Genomic DNA, 22,052 nt, shown 5'->3' with positions numbered 1-22,052 from the left:
ATATACAAACATATATAGATACATACATACATATATACACATACATATATAATATATACACATACATATATAATATATACACAATTAAATATATACATAACATACACATACTTAACAGCATACATACAACAGAAAAAAATGATGAAGGAAAACGAAGAGAGAACACAGGAAAATAGTACTTTAGTAAGATTTAACAGAGGTTTTGAAGCTAGTAAGAGTTTGAGCGCACCGAATAGAGGTAGGTAGTGATAGACGAACTGCCTGTACAGTAAAGGATCTAGAATAAAAGGAAGAAGAATGAGTGGGAAATTTAAGTCGGAGGTTATTGACACTGCGTAAAGTATGATCATTAGCCTCACTGAGAAACAAGAATCGGTCTTTTTAGATTTCATTCATTTTAGATTAAAGGAAATTTTTTAGTGAGTGATAGTGGTATGGTAATCTCGCCTGCGTTATCACTATAGTCTGGCGAAGCATCAGTGATGGATGAAAGTGAGAATGTAAGCAGATCAGTTGGCCCATCGTAACGAATTTCATAATAAATTACCCAGGGAGAACCGCGTGGATGTCGACCTGATAGAGAATTGTCAGCAATAGGCCTATAACTAATATTCCTTTACCCATCAATTGAAGGCATTAAGACAATATAAGCAACTGGGCCTATTTGTTATACTAATATTCCAGCAGTAATAAGCATCCAGTAATTAGCATGCAGCTGTTTTTATGTGGCCGTGTTTCGGTTTGAAGGGTGGGATATCGCAATGAAATTATATTATATTCGTATGCACGTATAATATTTTAGTCCATAGGAATGGTAACGGATGAGGGGTACCATACTTTTAAAATCTATAGGCGACGCCTATTGCTTTTTATTACGTGGATACGTCAACTAATTTAGAATTTTAAATTATATAAAAAAATTAAATAATAGAAATAAGCTCCAGAAAAGAAAAAAAAAAATCAAATTCATATAAAATGTGGAATTTCTATCAGATATTTATTCTATAAATTAGTAAATCAGAGTATGTTACACCTAAATCTACTACTGTAACTGTAACTGCTAATGAACTGTCAGTTTTCTCATATTGGATTTGCTGGAAGAAATCTCTATTGGAGATAAGCTCGCCTTTGTGCACTACTATGTTTGTTTTTACATTTTAATAACCTTTTGTGTACAATAAAGAATAAAGAGTAAAAATTTCACTTGCTTCATGTTTTACGTCTGAAGTTTTCAAATTCCTTTAGCTAATAATAAATTTTAAAATCTTTTTTACATGATATAATTTGCTTTCAGAACAGTTTAAAATAAATATTTAATTTTTAAAACTGACTGAATATCACAACCCTGCCATACGACAAAATCATCGTCGCTTTTTAAAACACTCTTAAGACTTCCATATTCGTATATAATTTATACATGCCACTAGCAACAAAAATAAATAATATACTATACGTCATTCTACACCTTTCTCTAAGGTTGAAGTACTTTATCATGTTGATGTACCACTTACTGTTAGACACATTGTATTAGTAGATTTCGTTAATCCACTGTGTTCGACATACTCTTCATCGACTTTTATGACACACTTCTTTTCGACAGAGGAAAGTGAACCTGTTTTTGATTGATTGTACTTCCGGTGCTTGATGACATACACAAAGAGAGGTACTAATAAATAATATTTAAGCTCAAAAAATTTCTTTTACTATGCCCATTTGGAAAAGTCTACTTTCTTTCTCCAAAACTTATACATACTAAAGCTTGTCGAATTATAGCAAAGTCGTAATTATCTTTTTTCGAAAATAATTTTTATTTAGTAACAATATTTCTTATTTTATTTCATAAAAATTTGTTATCTACTTTTTTTATATATCCACATTCCATCAGATCGTCAGCTTATTTGTCATTCTAAGTAAAAAAAATCAAGGGCCATAAAACCCATTACACATAATTAATTTCTGATTGATTTTGACGATTTTGTGTTTAGAAATTAATAAAAAATTCATGTAAATCTGTATAGTGTGATTGAGCAACATTAAATATATATTCTCAGAATTTTTTTCATTTATAATAAGAAACTTTAATAAGATTACTTAATAAAGTAATTATAAATATTATGTTTAAAGAAAAATGTATTTAATAAGTAATGTATTTAATAACAATAATCTAACGAACCTAAATAATTCATAAAATGTAAAGTCGGCATAAAGAAGTAGACGCAGCATGTCTATGAGTTGTCTACTGTTTATACTTTTGTCTCTAAATTCACAGACACTTTATTACTTTAGAGAGACAATCGGAGTCACACAGCGATTTTCACTTATTGCAGTTTGTCCGCTCAACTTTCTATTTAATTTCGTATTCACATAAAGTAATTAAAAACTTTGTAAATATTACTTATACATTGTTATTATGATTAAGTATCCTTATACGGGGATGGGAGTGGGATTATTAGTAATGAAGTTTAACTGTCCTATTGCTAGCAATACACCCTATCAGGTGGACTTCCACGCGGTTCCCCCTGGAAATCATCGTTAATAATTGTTGAATTCGTGTTAATTGGCATGCTTCTTCCTCACCTTTCACTTTCCGCATCTTGCCCTGTCTGTGTATACCGTAGCGCAAACGTGGTCACTATTTCATTTTCACCCATAAAATAAATATCCTTATTCTTATACGCGTTATAAATGTGAAAGTGAATGTGTTTGTTTTTGGTTACTTCTTGAAGCTTTAACGATACAGCCAATCATTATATTAATTAAAAAGTATATATGTTGCAGTCAAAACTCTTAACCAGTCAAAAGTATTTTTGAGGAAGAGGAAGACCGAGAATTAACTACCACTATATATATATATATATATATATATATATATATATGGTATATATATATATATATATATATATATATATATATATATATATATATATATATATATATATATATATATATATATATATATCCCTATTTTAGACCAAGTTAAGACGTCTCGATCTAATTAAAATTTTATAATATAGAGTGTAGAGATAATAATAGCATACCGAATAATTCGTATTTTTATGTCTTATTAATAACTTATTATAACATTAAGTTCTATAAAAATATCTTACAGATTACAAATTGATGCTTATTAAATTTGATTATTAAAGTAGTAATTTTATTTGCCATTGATACCTATAATAATTGAATTTTAGTTATTTGAGAGAAAAAAATTTACTGTGTCATTTTCATAAAAGATAAATGAAATGTGAAATAATATTAAATAATATTTTTTTCAATTTTAAACTACATGAATTGACACACGTAATTGAAGAATACTACTGGATGCACGTAGGTGTTAATAATCGTGATACAAATGTTACACACTTTTTTCATCGCTTTTGAGAAAAATTAAATTCTTGGTAAAATTTGTGATTAACTCTACCGTGACGGTAAAACATCGCTAGAGAATCAAATTAATCTATAGTGAAATTATGGATGACTTGCTCCCTGTGACTGTGTTTGCATTTGATAAATCGAATTATAAATTGAACGCTTCACCTTAGGTACTAGGTGTGAGCATATTAGTTTTTGACTTTTTTTTCCTCGAAAAGGGTATTTCACAGGGATCAGGAAGGCTATCTGTGGTAATAAAAGATGATGAAATAAAATAGATATATTTTTCTAGAGGAATGTTTAATTATCTTCCATAAAATAAATAATGTAATTTTTTTATCATTGATGTACGATTCTAATCAGTTTTACAAGTACAAATGAAAAATTCGTTTGTTTGTTATCTCTTGGCGTCTTAATAGATTAATCAATTGTCATGGAATATTAGTATATACGTGATATTTGGGGTATAGAGAAGAATGTTTATAGGCTATTTTTCATTTAGGTCAATCAATATATCTCACTTACGTAGACGAAGTCGCGAGTAAAAATAGTAACTTATAAATGACAATTGGCATAATATAAGCTACTTAATCCCTATGCCCTGTGGTCTCGGCATAGAATTGGCCACCCCTTCCTTTCCCGTGGGTAAGAGGTGACTATGGAAATGTAATGATCAAAGATGGTCAAGGAATCAGCTTCCCTCTTAAAATAATACCAAAGCTTTACTACAGTTGCCAACCCGCCTGCCAAGCATGACATCTACTGGGAAAACTCCCTAATAGTAGGAGGCCTATGTTTAGCAGTGGACAGTTTAGCTCTTATGGAATAGTATGGTGTACTAACCTACCGACTATTATGTTCCTACAGGTCCCTATGGGGCAGGTCTATAGTCAGCAGTGGTTACTGTCCACTGCTGAATGGGTGATATGATGAGGAAGCTAATTTCAACGTTTTTTATTCAGCTAAAATAATTAGCCACTTTATTATTATTCTTATTTTAATTTTGATATTTTAAGAACGTGTGAGACTATTAACATTTAATACTAAGAGAATTATACAAATGGTAGCTGAATTACAAAATAATTTAAATTAATTAACCAGTCATATGGACTTTATGAAAATAACATTAAATGTAATAAAATACAACTAAAGCAAATTAATAATAACTTTGTACATATCCATATTTACATTATTTAATGAATTATTTTTTTGTTTCCAGATTTTGTACAATATGCCAGGATCTCCGTTGCTTTCAATGAACACTTATTTGACAAAGCAAGCGAAGTCGTTGGACGAAGATGACATGCCAAAAATATTTAATGTTTCGGAACAAAAGAACCGAAGCCACGAGTAAGTGTGTTAATATAATAAACATGTTGAGGTAGATATATTATAGTTTGTCCCTTTAAAACTTTATAAAAATGTAAACAAACAAACATTTGATCCGACTAAAAGACAGTCTCCTGATTTCTAGTAGTACCTAGTATACATCGAAAATAGATTAACAGATTGATTTATTGAGATTAATTTGATTTGTTATCAATGTTATTTAGAGAGTATTTCTGTAATAATTTTATTAAAGTTTGGTTACGTATTCATTAAATTCTATTGAAACGGATTATAATGAAATTGGGCCGTATTTGATGTCTGTATTTTTTATCATAGGGTGAAAATTGTCGAACAAACTTCAACCATTTTATATTATAAATTTAGATTCACTGTTTGAGTTACGGAACATCATTATATTGACTATATAATATAATTTAAAATATATATACTTTGTGGTTTGTCCGACTGTTTTTATTATTTTTAATAATTATATTTGCGACCGATTTCGAGATTACTGTTACTTATACTTTTATACGTATATTAATGTACTTATTACTAAAAATATATATACAAATATCTATATACCTTTAATATTGTGATTTAAAAGCTAAAGTACTGATGCGATTTTAACAAAATTTTATAGGATTAGTTTGTTGTGAATTCTTTTAAATAGGTATATAACTGATAAAGTCATAAGATAACAAACATAAACACAACCGAATTGAGAATCTACTTCTTTTCAGGTTGGTTGGTTATATTCTAATGTAGGAAGGGGAATAAAATTACTCGTCATCCATAAAAGCGTTTTCAAATACTTCACGGAAATAAATGCCAAAATAAAATTCCTACGAATATTTTCATTTGTTTGTATATTTTTTAAGAGTTGTATTTATAGTACGTGTTGTTTTACGTGATTTGTTATTGTTTTACGTGTACTAAATACCATAATTTTTAAATTTTTGTTTTCTATTCTAGTACAGTAGACGTATTACAAGTAAGTAAATCTATATAACTCGGTAATTGTAATATCTACATTATATTTAAAGTACGATTTAATTATTGAGGGCGTCATTTGAAGGTTCTTAAACGGAATTGTAAAAATATTATTCCGATTTTGAAACAAATTTTAATATCTATTTTTGAAAATGACAAGGTCAAGTATTACTATTATAAGTACCCACAATACATAGATAAGAAGGTATGTAATATAAAATCATTATAACTGATTCCAGTGTAAATTTATGCTGTCTATAAATTGATAAATGTCGTGTTGATGTATCAATAAATAAAATAGCTACCATCTGTTAATTAAAGCCTTTTATAATGTAAAGATAATAAAATGTACAGACGACAATTTATTGCGTATTCTTATTTCTAGGCGCTAAAAGTTCAAACTTGTTTCTACTTTCTGTATAATACATGACTGTTACACGATTTTTTGTGATACTTAAAGCCTGACCAGGCCCACCTGATAGATAATAGTAATTTGTCGCTTATGCATAACACCATAGACAGAATACACTATAATTTCTGAGGATAATGTAATTCATTTGACAGAATTCGTACAACATCATAGTATATGTTGGTTGAACTGAGAAAGTGTTTACTTTCAGTATGCACTAGAAAGTAAAATTATATTTTTTTTCTGCATTTCAGATGGCAGATAGTGTGGAGAAACGTATTAGCCTTTGTGTACATGCACATTGCCGCCTTGTACGGTTTATACTTAATCTTCACAGGCAAAGCTAGATTATGGACATATGTATTTGGTAAGTGTCATAATTTATTATTAATGAGGCACTTTAAACTTATTTTTTATGCAATGTAGACTGGAAATAAGTTGGTCTATCAGATGGAAAATAGACACCGTTAAATGTTATTTATTTATTAAACACAAGAAATATACAATGTCACGCTTGGTAAGCAGATTGGCAACCTCAAATAATTTTTGGTGATGTTTTAAGAAGGACGCTACTGCCCATCCCTCGACCATTAAGTTCCCTTAGTCGCCTCTTATGACACCCACGGAAAAGGAAGGGGTGACCCATTCTATGCCGGGACCACATGACACACGCTATATAATATATATACAGAGTAAAATTTAAATAATTATTTATGGTCTGTTTTAATAGAATTTAATGAAAATGTAAACAAACGAATAATTGATCCGATCATAAGACAGTCTGTCCAGTAGTAACATAAACAAATTGATAAAAATGTTCAGATTTGTTAATCATAACATTTAGATAGTGTTTCGATAATAATGTCAATAAAACTTGGTTATTTTTTTTATTAATTTCTATTAAAATATACTATTTATTATTACCTATGATAGGTGTCAATACAAATAGATATAAAAATTAAAAAAATACGCTAAATGTGTTGCTAAGCACAAAACTCGAGAACGGCTGGAGCAATGTTAGCTTATTTCTTTTATTTGAAATATTTGTTGAAATTATGAAGAGAAAAATTCAAGCAAAATGTAAAAAGGGCAGTTTTCTTTTTCCTATACAAGCTGTTTCTAGAAACTAACGTATGGCATCACTTTTGATAGAACGAGGTTGCCTAGTATGTTTTAAAAGTTTAATGTTTACAAAGAGCTTTGTGAAGGAGAATTTGTGACTTATATTTTATTTTTCAGGTATAATTTTCGCTATAGGCTCAGCACTGGGCGTGACGGCGGGTGCCCACCGTCTCTGGGCTCACCGAGCGTATAAAGCACGATGGCCGTTGCGGTTATTTCTTGCAATTATGCAGACAATGGCTTTCCAAAACCACATCTACGAATGGGTCCGCGATCACAGGTATAATTTACTTTTTTTTAGAATGGAAAACCAACTATCAACCTACCTTTATGTAGGAAGGCCGCTTTCCGTAAAGATAGGGTCAATTATGAATATGTAAATTTAACTTTTTATTTTTTTAGAATGGCATACAAGCTGGCAATCCACCTGTATAAAGGAATTCCATTCTCCATAAAGTTGGAGTCACTAATAGACAAGAACAAACAAATTAATAGATTTAGAATCAATACTCACATATTATGCAAATGGATATAACCGAATATTAATTGTCGGCAATTACAAACTGAAGAAATTCTTTGAATTCCCTTTGTCTAGTTATATGAATAAATAAGTAATGAAAATAAGTTATATAAATAAAATTGTAAATCGCTTTAAAGTTAGTGAAGATATTCTTTAACATACAAAAAACAACACAAAATAAATTAATAACTAGATTGGTCTTTTAATAGGCGTTACTTGCATCTATTGACTATTATTATATTTCTTTATTTTGAATCAATATAACATTATCTGTTTAAATTGCAAATGCTATTGAACATAAAATTGACGATAGTTCCCAATCACGTTGAATTTGAATATGTTCAGTGAAGCGTCATCTAATCTCTTATCGTTCAATGTCGGCGATAATGCCTATGACTGATTTATCAAGCATTACTGCAAAATTTCGGTGATAGTTCCCAATATACATTAATGGTTTCTAGATTAGTTTATAATTTTAGAAAACCGAGGGAATTTTGAAAATATTTCGTATATTCCGAATATAGGAACGTACGTATACTTTTGTATAACTAAAAAAAAGTGTATCATGTGATGCTGATCTGTAATTATATGAATAGCAATATAAACATGATGATGCAACTACATTGAGTGAAGAAATGAGTTCCCCACAACAGTAACAACAATCAGCGTCATACAAGTCTCTAGTTACTCGATTAAGGACGATTGTAAAGTCGTGAGCTGAACATATTTTTTTTACTATTTTTTTTTAAAGTATGACATATTTATGTCATACTTTTCAAAAGTGCATTTATGGGAAGCGATAGTTATCATACTTATTATCATAAATCTATAAGCTATATTTAATGTTTATTGGTTTAGACAATTTACTATTGCAGTACTGCATTAATGTGAGCTTATGTTATCGAAAGTTGGAAAGGGTTTAGGCATTATAAGTCAGACTAAAGTTTCATGAGTTTTTTTTATTATTTTAGTGATCAGCAAAGCTACTTACATTAAATGTAGAGATATATAGGTTTAACACACATATGTCATTATGATATTATAAATTTGAAACTTTGTAAAGATGTAAGTTTGCTACCTATTTAACTATATATATACTGGGTATAGAATTATGTTACGCTATATGTTTATTAAGACTTTGATGTTCGTTTAGAATCAAACTTAACATCTTGCGGCTCATACTTAGTTGCATAAATAAATTTTATTAAGTATTTCTGTCAATACCGTAAAATGTATGTGACTTTGTTTAATTTTCATGTAAATATGTTCTTAGCAACCAAGCACCTTGGTGGAATTTAATGAATCATAATGTAATGTAACATAATATTTCCTCGTTTCAAAAAGTATTGCTTTATGACATCACGCATAAAGCAAATTTCCGTCCATAAAACACTCGGCGACGTAGAATCTTAAAACAAATCTCCTCTCACGATGGTCGTCGTTTTGACAACATCCGACATTTAACATTTTTTGTACTACAAAATAAATCAAATTGAAATCAAAGGGACTTTAAAACGAAGAACGTTGTTTTTTGTATGTTATTCGATGTTTACAGCAAATTAGAATTTTATTTTCACGATATTGTTATCGATAGTTTTTTTTTTTGCAGCCGATAAGGTTATCTTCTCACATGTTGGTTCCAAGTATATTCATATAAAGTCACCATTAAAATAACTTTTTGCTGGCTTAATTCTTATTAGTATTTATATGCTTAACTTAATACCTTAATATTAATCACAGTCTTGTTTTATTTCAATATTAAATTTTGTTTAAAATTTTCTACCTAGGTAGATCTGTTTTTTTTATTTCTATTCCATTGTATATTCATTCAGTTCTACAAAACTAGGTCTCTAATATGTATATCTGCACAAAAATGCACTTAACAAGGTAAAAGTCTCTAGCGCCTGACATTTTAAGGATCTACCAATTTTTACTCATAAACGGAAAGAGTCAGTATATATGGGATCGAGATTTGAGTTCCTTAAAAAGTTAAAAATTCTATATGTTTACAGGGTACATCATAAGTTCTCAGAAACCGATGCGGACCCGCACAATGCTCGTCGAGGGTTTTTCTTCTCCCACATGGGCTGGCTGATGGTTCGCAAGCATAAAGATGTCTTAGAAAAAGGTGCCTTAGTTGACATGTCCGATTTGGAGAAAGATCCAATTGTGATGTTTCAAAAAAAGTAAGTGCTTCATCATATTAACCTTTAACTGTCCACTGCTGAACATAAGTCTTCCCCTTGGGGAGTTTTGCCAGTTCAGGTTCAGTTTCAGTTCAGGTTCAGTTCCTTAACATGCAATTATAAAAGTAGTACAATCGTATGATCGTTCATTCCTCGAGTCAGGCTAGCACATACACAGGTGATAGAAGCTTCTACTTATTACTTACAGGCCGACGGATTTACTGTCCTTAGGAGAAATCAGTATAATACCTATTATAACTAGTGTTCGAAAAGGAAAACTCAAAACTGTACCAAACTAGTACCAAGCTAGGCTGGTAATACTAGGGCAATATTCTCCTCTTATAGGAAGAAACTCGTGGCCAGCAGTGGAAAATTAATGCGTTTTTAGGATATATATATAGTAACGAAGAGCACAGAATAAATAATAATGCTCATGGTACCCTTCTTGTTTTGCCATTCCTGAGAACTATGGTGTTATGCCTCCATACCTTGTAATTTTACTGTCATATCCTAACTAACAAATTGAAATATAGGCGTTCAAGCTGGTGTTTCACAATAAAAACACTAGATCGACAGAGGTACATTAGCAGATAGGTAATTTAGATTTTTTATATTATATATATGTACGTCTGGTAAAGTGTTAGTATGATAAAATATATGTATATCTTTTTTTTCCAGAACATATCTTGTAGGAATGCCTCTCCTATGTTTTGTCATCCCCGCTATGATACCAGTATACTGGTGGGGAGAGGATCCTTGGATCTCCTGGTACGTCGCATCCATCACGAGGTATACGGTGTCGCTTCACTTCACTTGGCTGGTCAACTCCGCAGCTCATATCTGGGGCAACAAACCTTATGATAAGTAAGTAGTATTTCGTTACCTATTTATTATTATTTATCTTACAATCATAGAAAGTCAAGTCATCAACTATGTAGTAGTGCGGTATAGCATATCGCTTGTTGTGGTTGTGGTTGTAAACAAACTCTTGTTACAATATTCAACTTTCTCTTTGTAGAACAATATAAAAAAATCATCCTTACGAATATTATAAACGCGAAAGTAAGTTTTTTTGTTTATTTCCCCTTTTTATCATCTTAACGTCTTAACCAATCACTATAAAAATTGATGTACACCTACTATATATTATAGAGAAAGACATAAGCTTTATCCTGGTCAGTGAACATATTCGGGTTATGCGGACGAAACCGCGGGTTAATCGTAGTCCATTTATAATCTAACCAAATTACGTCCTCTATCCCATGTAGTATTTTAAATCAAATTTATATTGCTCGGTTAAGCCGTTAAGAGGTAAACTTATTTTCATATACATTATCGTACTTACGTACTTTTATGATATAATTGATTTGAATTTGTCTTTTAATTAATATTTATATACGAGTACTTAAACATAGGTATATTGTTTTATGAATTGATTTCATCGATAGTCTAATAATTACTTAAATCTGGTTGATTTTTGGGTAGATTTTCAAGTATCATTTTAACGCCTGTTTAAAAGACTGTTCAGGTCCATTAAACAAGCAAGTAAATTAAAATGATAAAACTCAAAGCTTAAAATTTTTAAAATATTGTCACGCCATCATAATAGGTTAAAGTTCAATTATACTTTACTCTTATGGAATGACACTAATATTAAGCGTACTAATTTCATAATTGGATAATAATAAAACAAATTTCAAGTGAAATAACACTCAATGATATTTTTAACCTTTATTATTAGAATACATATTTCAGTTATAAATAGCATCTGTGAAAGTCATTTTCCTTTTATACGCCGAGTACCTAATTTTATTCCAATAAAATCAACTACCCACTTGGAGCTATTATTATTTGAACGATTGAAATAGGGTTTTATGTATATTTTTTTGTATAATGATATGTGTTAATATTTATTTATTTAAAATAATGTGCACGAACACCTTATGGATTTTTTACCAGTCAAGCATAGAGTAGATATCATAATTACCTGATATATATCTTTTTATTGATTGAGAAATTTTAATAAAAGTAGTTATTACGAAATATAAATCAGAACTATTTTATAAAATTAATTCAATTATATAAAAGATATCGATAATAGTTTACATAGAGATTTATTTAGCATTAAGTCATATTTTATTATTTTCTTGACGGTTCATTTATTTATTTTTTAGGAATATTGGCGCTACTGACCACAAGTTGGTAGCTACTTTGGCATTAGGCGAAGCTTGGCATAATTATCACCACGTTTTCCCATGGGACTACAAAGCGGCTGAACTTGGCAATTATAGTACAAACTTGTCTACTGGACTGATTGACCTTGCTGCTAAATGGGGTAAGTAATGGGGTAAGAATATTAATTAAAATTTCGATGAAACTTTTATTGAAATTATCACAACACTCTAAATCTAATTAGTGACAAATCGAAATATACAATGACTGGATTTATTCTTGTCTTGTATTATTGTTATTATTATTACAGGTCAATTATTTGTTTACTTACTTTTTCATTAATTTCTATTAAAACTAACTATTCAAAGGATTGTAATGGATTTCCCAAAAAATCATGTTCACAAACAATCTTGTCTTAGACTTTGTCTCTTCATTCTCCGTAGATTGAATTGAATAAAAATGAGCCATACTACAAAAGATATGAAAATTATGTTCTGTTTATGAAAAAAAAATAAGCTGCGATATCGAATTTTGTTGTGATTTTAATAACCTTCGATATATGTATGTATAGAACTATGAAGCAATACTTATATTTTGAACAAATGTTTGGAATACCTGTATTTGAGTGTAAATTTGTAGAATTATGTCATTGAATATGCATAAACTATTTTTAAATAAGCTTACGTACCTATTCCAAATTTAGTGTGATAGATATTATTTTAGAGAGACTGAGATCTTACATTTCCAAATTAGTTTAATGAATAATGATTATTCTAATTACCTTTAATAAACTTCCAGGTTTGGCTTATGACTTGAAGACAGTATCGAATGAAATGATAATCAAAAGAGCATCGAGGACTGGTGACGGTACGCATCCATCATCTAAAGCTTCAAACACTCTTAACAATGATCATCATTATCACCCAGAAAATCCAGTTTGGGGATGGGATGACCAAGATATGTCTGAGGAAGATCGAAAACTTGCTGAAATTGCGCATAGAAAGTCAGATTAAATGCTTCCATCTAATAAGTGGTAATTAAGCTATTTGTAGTCTAGTTTAAATGCGATTAATGCAAGGATTAAAATTTGCGGCGGTCGGGTAATTACAGTACACTCTTAACTTATCTGCTAGGTTTTATACCAAATACAAGCCAGTTTACTTACGTTCAGATTCTAGTATTTCGATTATTCTATTGTATATTAATATATACATGTTATATTGTATATTATAGTCTTTTGTTGTTATAATATTTTATTACTTTAATAAGCAAGATAGAATTCTATTTTTTTTTATATAAATGACTACTATTTCTTTGAGAAACATAAATGTTATAGGTGTTATATTATATTGTTCCTTTGTTATTTTTTTTTATCAATGAACGTGATGAAATTGGTTGTTCAGAAATAGTCAGGGTTTGTTTTAGTAAGATTTTCGTCTGAAATGGTAGAATAATTATTTTAGTCATTATTATTAATGGTTATATCGTTTTGGTCTGTAATCTGAATCGAAAGCTTTTTATTTGTATTTGATTTGACACCTAGTTCAGAATGGAATTTAAATAGTCTGCATGTCTGTATTATTGGTGGCAGAACTGGACTATGGACTGAACATACACAAATTCTGTATTCATAATTTGGCTTATTAGAAATTTTGCATCTGTTTCTTGACCATTTAAAGCTTGTTACCGTGACTGTGCATATCAGTTTACTTTTAAATAATTTAATAGAGACTAGAAAATACCAATCATTTGTGGAAGAATACAAACATTTTCTGTATTTAGTAATTTTATATATTTTTATTTTGGTTTCTATGACACAAATTATCTACTGCTGGACATTAGTATCTAGTAATTTAGAAATAATTAGATATATATATTTAGTATTTTAAATGTGATATTGTTGTATTGGATTTTAGATTAAAAATAAATACTTTCTACAATATTTCTTTGATATAATTATAGGATCATTAGAAGATTTTCGGTGACTGCTAGTTGATAACCTATATTGATATATTTTATTAAGGGCCTATTACGAGTAAGATTATTGAAATGCCTAAATCTCTAATGGATTGAGATTATAATTCTATAAAGTTGTTTGGAAAATAATGAAAAATTTTATCAAAAAGGAAACTATATTGTTTGATGGGTATTTCATTTTTCAATTTTTATAACCAAAAATGTAGTAGGCTCTTAGTGAATATTTAAATGTAATGCAAGATCCTAATCCTAAATTATCTAAACCATTTATTAATTAATATATGAAAGAGATAATTTAATAAATAAATTATTTATTATACATTGGTTTTTATTTTATATTTTTAAATACAGTGTAAAATCGAAAATAGGCATATATGTATTCATTTGCATTTGTATTCTAAAAGTAAAATTGAACTTTTCAAATAAACAGGAGTTGAAAAACATTAAAAATCTTTAAGCCTATCATACTAATAGATAAATGTGCCGTGGGATTGTAATTTATTATGTATTTTTTTATCAGATTTTTTACTATTAATACAATAATAAAGTAAAAAAAAATAACCTACTACGATATTTATAGATCAGGATAATTATAGATCTTAAAAATCTATAATCTGATCAAATTATATGAAATTTTCCAAATTTATGCACACTATTAAATTTTCTATAGTCGTAAGTAGTAGGGACGTATGTGAATTTGTGCCAAACTAAGTAATGATATTCAGCAATGCAGATTGCATTGCTGAATTTCAATTTAAGATCATAGATCATTGATGCATAAATGACATATAAATTCTCCAATAATATTTAAGCGATAAAAAAAATTCTAGAATAGGTACGTTTTTAAATTTCAATGAATAAAATGTTTTGCTCCAAAATAATAATAATTACCCATCCTGGCATGGTAATCAAGTGGCATGAGTGCTAACAATGACAGGTTTATGTAAGCAGCCAGACTTCGGTACGTAAGTTTTATAAAGTAATATTGAAATTTGAGATTTGTGAAACTCGATTTGAACCTCAGTGAGAATATTTTAATTGAATTTGTATCAAGTTTAAAATATAAATTACTTTTGTTTCTCTTCTAATGATTATAAACATTCTTGTACTTCCTCATACTGATAACTGGTACTATAGGAATGGAAAATAATATATTAAAGAAAGACTATAAGTTACGGGTGTTGTATTGGTAAACAAACTGTCAATCCATCTAAATATATACATATATCTAAATATATAGATACGGAAATATCACACTTTAGCAAGTACTAAAGTGTGATCTCTCCGTATCCTGTAATATCACACACAATACGCAGCTATGCAAGCCTAGTTGCTTTAGTTGCTACGGTCACTTTGGTTCTCGCACTGCCATTCAGATGGGGGACAAACTGGGAGAGGTTTCGACACGAACTTGACGGCTTCTCCCTCGACGGTTAGCTCACCACGCCGCAAGCGGTAGAGGGCGCCACCGTCACGATCCTTTACGCCATTTGTAACACGAAGGAGGCTGTCACTACTGTTACCATGACCACCACGACGGTCAGTGCTTGTAAATTGCTAATAGCAGTGCTTTCTTATCCTTTCGAAATGTTTGCATAATAAAACAATATTATAAAAAATACATAGGTATTCTGTATTCATAAGATTAATTCATTTTATTATGTACTACGTTTGAATCTATTGCTACCAATTTCGTGATATATTAAATACAATATCCGGCGAAAAGCGTCTTCATATAGTCTTTTTCAATGAGAATTCACTGGATTCAATTTTAATTACCTTTCAGTATCAGTAATTCAATATGTTTGAGGAAGGAGGATATTTTGAGCTGAGAGAAACGTTTTAATTAATAATAATTAATTTTTATTATCACCCTTTTAGTTAATTTTTAACACGGTCAATAATCTGACTTAGAATTTACTCAATTTAAATTAACATTTATATTACTTGTGTAGAGTATTTAAAATTTTATTTTGCCTTTTTGAATGTAAACTCATCATTGCAGTTTTTATATCTTCTCTATCTTTTATATCTATCTTCATATTGAAGACTAGCTGTTCCTGCGATGTCGTTCGTAGACAGAAAAATAAAAAACCAACTCTGTGTAGCTGATGCTACATTGTTGCTGTTACTTAGCAATCACCTTGTACTTTTCGTTACAATATTTTTTTGTTTCCATGCCACCTGACATGAAAAGATAGGCAGAGAGAACCTCGTGCTTGGCGTTGTATTTATTAACAAAACCTGAGATTCTAGCCTGAAATTTTATTACAAATATAAAAGAAACAATTTCCGTTTTTTTTTTTTTTTATTATCATATGAGCTAGTAAAGTTCTGAAAAAAAAAAGAACCTTTTTTTTTTTTTAATACAAATTACTGTCGTTTTAGTACTTATCTAATGTCGTTAACAAAATTTTTGTTTTTTAATTTTAGTTTCACATTGGCACAATATTTCATCTCACCTTTTTCTAGTAATGTTGATGATAAAACAAAATATTTAATAATTCTTGAGGCTAAAAAATTTCCAAGCGAAGACTACTCGACAACAGAAAACGTTGCTAGTCATTTAGATATAAATAATAAAATCATAATGAAATTAAAAATATAAATAATTTTTAATTTCGTTATGATTACATTCCGATATCAACATTCATCGTTGTTTTGAATTGTAACTTCTACTTAACGATAGATGGTGTTGACTTTACTATGAATTATTAATTTACTTAATAGATACTAAGTATAAAGAACAATGTCCCACTGCTCTACTCCTATGAGGAATAGTGTGATAACATGTATGCTAGTTCATTTTCAGAGCCTTTCATTGCGGCAGTTGTACTTTGATATTAGTGCATTTCTTCAAAATCTGTTCATTGGATTTTGCTTGGTACTACGAACACATAATAATTTAAAAAATATTTTTCTTCTATGTCAAGAGCATAACGTGCATGATATACTCCGATTGATATTTTGAAAAATATTTAATATACATACCTACTACCGGTGCAGCTTTATTGTACCTGTGTATTATAGATAGATAGATTTTACTTAGTATTATAGATGGCGTTGTCGATATTATGAAAAATATCCCTCTTTGGAAATATTGCTAACTTTCTTTTGTTAATAGAAACCTCAAATACAACGTAGTGATACATATTTTTATTAGTTTATAACGAATAATAATATTATTTTTTTAAATTTCGGTGTGATGATGTTTATATATCAACTTTGTTTCAAATTGTTGCAACTACTTAACGATAGATGGCGTTGACCTTATAACGAACAAAATATTTCACGTAATATGAACTAAATATAAAAAAGAACCGCTCCGCTCCCAGTCTCTTAGTAAGGAATAGTATAATAATATGTATGCCAATTTATTGTCAGTCCCTTATGCAATATTTTAGTAAATACCCATCAAAAACTGATATCGGATTTTTGCGTGATACTCACACTCTCTCTTCAGACGTACACTTTTGATGAATTTGTCGTAGTATTCAATACTTTAGTGGATTATCTATTACTTTTTATGAAAACCGCATCTAATTTGACACAGACAGACAGACAAATAACATTCCTAAAAAATATTGATTTGTCTTTTATTGTTTTTATTAAGACCTCTCATATCAATTTTTCTCAAATATATCTCATGTATAGACAGACATCATCTTGTTATATTTTTTTCAAATGAGTAAGATAGAAAAAAAGTCTTTAGTACTACATAATAGTCCATCATAATTGTGTTGTTTAAATATTCCAATATAGGGTGAAATAAAGATACTAGAAATCTTTTTTAAGTTTCATTTATAAAGTCTTAAATCTTATGTTGTAAACAAATATTCGTCAATGAATAATTAACTTGTAAAACAATTAATTGGAAAGGCAAAGACTAGCAGCAAATATATGTACAGGTACCTAGTAAATTAACTAAAACTCTAACTAAAGGTTTCTTTGTAGAACTTGATTATATTTTTGAGATGCGAAGTGTACAGGTATATATTCCTTTTCACTGTAATGTTGATTGGTCCAATCAGGATTAATAGGTATATCTTCTACAGCTTCCTGGTTTTCAAAATGCCCATGATCATCTATAACATCATTTAAATGGCTGCCACTATGTTTAAAATCGTAATGATTGTAATGATCTGAATGTGCATCATCGTGTTCGTACGTGAGATGTTCGTTAGTGTAACCTGCGTTAATATATTTCACTTTGTATTCGTATTTATCATTGAATGCGTTATTCCTTAGAAGTGTGAAGACTGCTCCAGTGAACGCCATATTGTTCAGCATGACCGCACCTATCGTCATCAACTTCATCGCTGGCAAGACAAAAGGCAAGATGGCAGACATTATCAGTCCAGGTAATAATAAATAAGGTACTATATTGTAGAATTTCTTCTTCATACTGCCACGGGCGGTTTCTATTTCATTGCCTGAAAATAACAAAATATATATATATATTTATACATTCAGTTACGAATCGCTTGTACAGATCAAACATAACTCGTTTTGTGTATTTCTTTTTTATGTTTAAAGGGAGTTACGGTCAATATGATGGTGAATGGTAAACGCCCTTTGAAATTAATAACGCCATGGATAAACTGCTCTACCGTTTCTAAAGACAAATTTTGTTTGTGTTAGAGATTACAGTGGCTATTGGACCGAAATACTGCTAAGGTCTAATAAATTAAGGTCTGAGGAATAAGGTTTTATTTTATTTAGTTTTCATTCTCTCGTAACAACTCTTTTAACATTACTATAATTAAAAATACTCTGATACTCAAAGAACTTTATTAACAATATATGAAAATACGTAACACCATGTAATAGAATGTATAAGGAAAACTTATTATTGTCAATGACTTGGATTCCATCTTTAATATCCGATTTATATATATCCAACCAAAATTGTATTTATATGGCGCATTTCTGCGCATATTTTATCCAGATAGCACGCTGTTATTTCCCTTTATCCTTAAAAATAGCAAACAATATGCATATAATATATAAATAAACTTTCCCATATATGCATATTATTTATCACTAGCTTTTACCTACCACTTCGTCCGCGTGATATACTAGTCACGCGTATTTAATGAGGATTATAAAATATTACATTTCAAAGTGATTGATTAAGGCGTTAAGGCGCTACAAAATAACAAATAAATAATCACACTTTTAGTTATTAGTCAAAATGATTGATTCAAACGCGACGCTCAACTTGATCACATTCTACCAAGAATAAGAGTATTAGAAAAGTATATTTCGACCCTTTAAATTGACAAGCAAATATTTTTATCTACTACCATTATTTTTAGTGATCTATAGTAATGAACTATATGTCATTTATGGTCACGGTCTCTACCGTAAACGCAAACTCATGATTCGTCTTCCGAGACATCAGATGGCATAATAAGCTTTTAATGGGTATGTATCCCATAATATCGCTTCATCGCTCCGGTATATATACTACTTATAAAAAAAATCACGTAAAAACTATTGAAAGAAGTTATTAGCTTATCAAAAACTCATTAAACATGTGAAAATTTATCTTACTTCTGCTATCATGTGCAGATAAATATTCTAAACCTGCTTACCTATGCACATTATAACGGGTATATTCGATGCGGTCGGGTAATCAGTTATCGTACGGTACTTAGATGAACGTAAATAGTCCTAGCAATTAGATTGTTACATTTATAATGTCAATGCTGTCATAAAGCTACCTGTGTATTTGTTTCCTCGTTTTTCAAATAAGGCACATTAATTGCTATTATCAGCCGCATATAAATTGCTTTTTTACGACTGCCAAATTAGGGATTCATTAATATCCTTTCTGCCATTGAATATTTGTATATATTTTCTATATACTGTCTCAAGGATGTTCCTAATCTTGTTTGTATACGTCTCTTCCTATTTATTTTTGTAATACTAGCATTGTATCGGTAAGCTAACATGTAACTTATAGAGTTACTAGTTTGACTCCGTAGTTTCACTAGCGTGAATCAGATCAGTGTATAAGTTACCTATCCTATATATTAAGACATAACCTACTTGTATACTAAATTTTATTCAAGTTTCTTCAGCTCTTTAAACGTGATTGAGTAACAAACATCCAAACAGTTAAACATTTTTCCAAACTATCACATTTATTTATTTTATTTATTTATTTACTGGTATATGTACAGTGTATATAGTTCACATTTACGATATTAGTATAATTATAATTTGCACATAATAAGTCTGTTTTCAACCGACTCTAAAAAGAAGGAGGTTCTTAAATTGGTTGTATTTTTTTTATTTTTGTCACCTCATAACTCCATCAGTTCTAAACAGAATTGAAAAATTTTTTAATATTTTTTTTTTATCTAAAAAGATATACTTACAGATTGGTTCCCAAAAAAAATATCAAAATCGGTGTAGTAGTTTAGTTCATTAAAATAACTGCTTTAGTCACAATTGAAGTTAGTTTTTTATGGAATACAATTAACTATAACATAAATATTTTTAAATTTATGGAATAATTATCATATAATTATGGTAACTATTGTATAGAAGAATAATAATTTAAATTAATGCAGTCAGTACATCCGTTATTTATACCACACAGTTTAGAGAAAGATTTCAACTATTTCAGTTTCACTTAATACATAATTATATAATTATAACACGAGAGTTTTGTGGAAAACGAAATGACTTAAATAAATTAAGAAAATTTAATTTTGTAGACACAACTCATTTAATGCTGTGTGTAAGTTAATAGAGTTATTCATCGTTATTCGTGTGTTAATCATGTTTGTCGCTCTTAATAAACATTTTCTTAAACGTTCTTATTTTCATTATTATGAAGTTTGAAATATGATAGTAAAATACACCCTATAGGATGTCTATAAAGATATTACGACTTTGTCCGTAGATATAGAAACATATAAGGTGATTCATAGATGTCATAGCGTTTTCTATGATGTCCAGGGTAGTGACGTTTTTAGACGATATTCATAACTTTCCATTAAATAGACCCTCAATTAGCTTGTCATTCCAACTTGCATAAAAAAATTAATAAGGTACCCTCTGATTGAAAACTCTAGCAAACACATTAAAGTAAATCCAAAACATCTGGTTCTATAAATATGAAATTTTGCATTATATCTACATAAATAACAAGAACAACTAAGACAGAACTTTTTGAAATTCCGATACAGGATATACGAGTTCACGCAGGTGAAACTACTGGAAATAGATAGTCAATTTAAAAAATACTGGCACTTACTTCTTAAAATATCAACACCTAATGTTCCATTCCCTTTTGAATCCAGCTTAAATGTGTAACCAGGTACTAATGTAAACTTCAATGTTCTATACTGTAGCAACTTCTCTGTACCACTGCAGAGTTCAGAGTACAATTGTTCTTCTGTAGTATTGGTGTACTGTTCCCAGGGGAACCGCTCAACGTCGGAAGTCAAGTTGAACTGTGTCCCTCGATCTCTTTTGAATGCATCGATAGCATTTTTGGCACGCCATGCACTTAAAGCGCTTAAACATTTTGTGGGTCCGAGTGTTTTTGCACAGGCAATGATTCGGTGCACAGGTTTTTGAGTTTTAAATCCTAGTACATTGAGCAGAAAAGGCGATATTGATTCTCGAGATCGCGTTTCAGTCAGTGCCAGCGCGAAGCACCACGCGATTACCGTGGTTAAAGCGGCAAGCGCACGCATCGCTGTTGCTCTACTGAAGCTGCTCACTCGCCCCGCTCCACGCGCTCTGGTAGTAGGGACTTGATACTATCGCATTTCTTTACAATGAAAGTGATGATTTCGATGGTTCGATAAAATTTTGTTTAATGGTAGAGTTGCATGTTTCGCACCAGCGAAGGTACCAAAACCTTGCTAAATTGTACAATAAACATATATGTTATTGTATCCGCCTAAAGAATTTTAGTGTAATAATAAGAAATTAATAAGATTTGGAAATG

The 22,052-nt window shown here is 29.8% G+C and overlaps 2 protein-coding genes across 3 annotated transcripts in view; one reads left to right on the top strand and one right to left on the bottom strand.

The window, feature by feature from the left end:
- Nucleotides 1–14,399, top strand: part of LOC113512457 (acyl-CoA Delta-9 desaturase-like) — a 53,493-nt gene extending 39,094 nt beyond the window's left edge. For both annotated transcript variants that reach the window (XM_052900096.1, XM_026896354.3), the window contains 7 exons: nt 4,592–4,722; nt 6,358–6,470; nt 7,343–7,505; nt 9,758–9,931; nt 10,610–10,795; nt 12,106–12,266; nt 12,902–14,399. In XM_052900096.1, the coding sequence (XP_052756056.1) occupies nt 4,592–4,722; nt 6,358–6,470; nt 7,343–7,505; nt 9,758–9,931; nt 10,610–10,795; nt 12,106–12,266; nt 12,902–13,116 (1,143 nt within the window). In that variant the 3' untranslated portion in view covers nt 13,117–14,399. The remainder of the gene's footprint in view (nt 1–4,591; nt 4,723–6,357; nt 6,471–7,342; nt 7,506–9,757; nt 9,932–10,609; nt 10,796–12,105; nt 12,267–12,901) is intronic.
- A 3,481-nt stretch (nt 14,400–17,880) lies between these two features.
- Nucleotides 17,881–22,052, bottom strand: LOC113512505 (uncharacterized). The gene is made up of 2 exons (XM_026896405.3): nt 21,351–22,052; nt 17,881–18,513 (listed from the first exon to the last, which is right to left on the bottom strand). Exons 1-2 carry the CDS (start codon nt 21,793–21,795, stop codon nt 18,017–18,019), a joined length of 942 nt encoding a protein of 313 aa, XP_026752206.2. The 5' UTR covers nt 21,796–22,052; the 3' UTR covers nt 17,881–18,016.

This window comes from Galleria mellonella, unplaced genomic scaffold (assembly GCF_026898425.1).
Source record: "Galleria mellonella isolate WM207_F2 unplaced genomic scaffold, CSIRO_AGI_GalMel_v1 utg64, whole genome shotgun sequence".
Lineage (NCBI taxonomy): Eukaryota > Metazoa > Arthropoda > Insecta > Lepidoptera > Pyralidae > Galleria > Galleria mellonella.
This window is presented reverse-complemented; position numbering and strand designations above follow the sequence as displayed.

Excerpts from the sequence above, each read along its gene's own strand:
- LOC113512505 (XM_026896405.3), bottom strand. The coding sequence starts at position 21,795 with ATGCGTGCGCTTGCCGCTTTAACCACGGTAATCGCGTGGTGCTTCGCG. Across the intron at positions 18,514-21,350 it reads AGGTGTTGATATTTTAAGAA|GCAATGAAATAGAAACCGCC; the intron begins GTAAGTGCCAGT and ends TGTTATTTTCAG.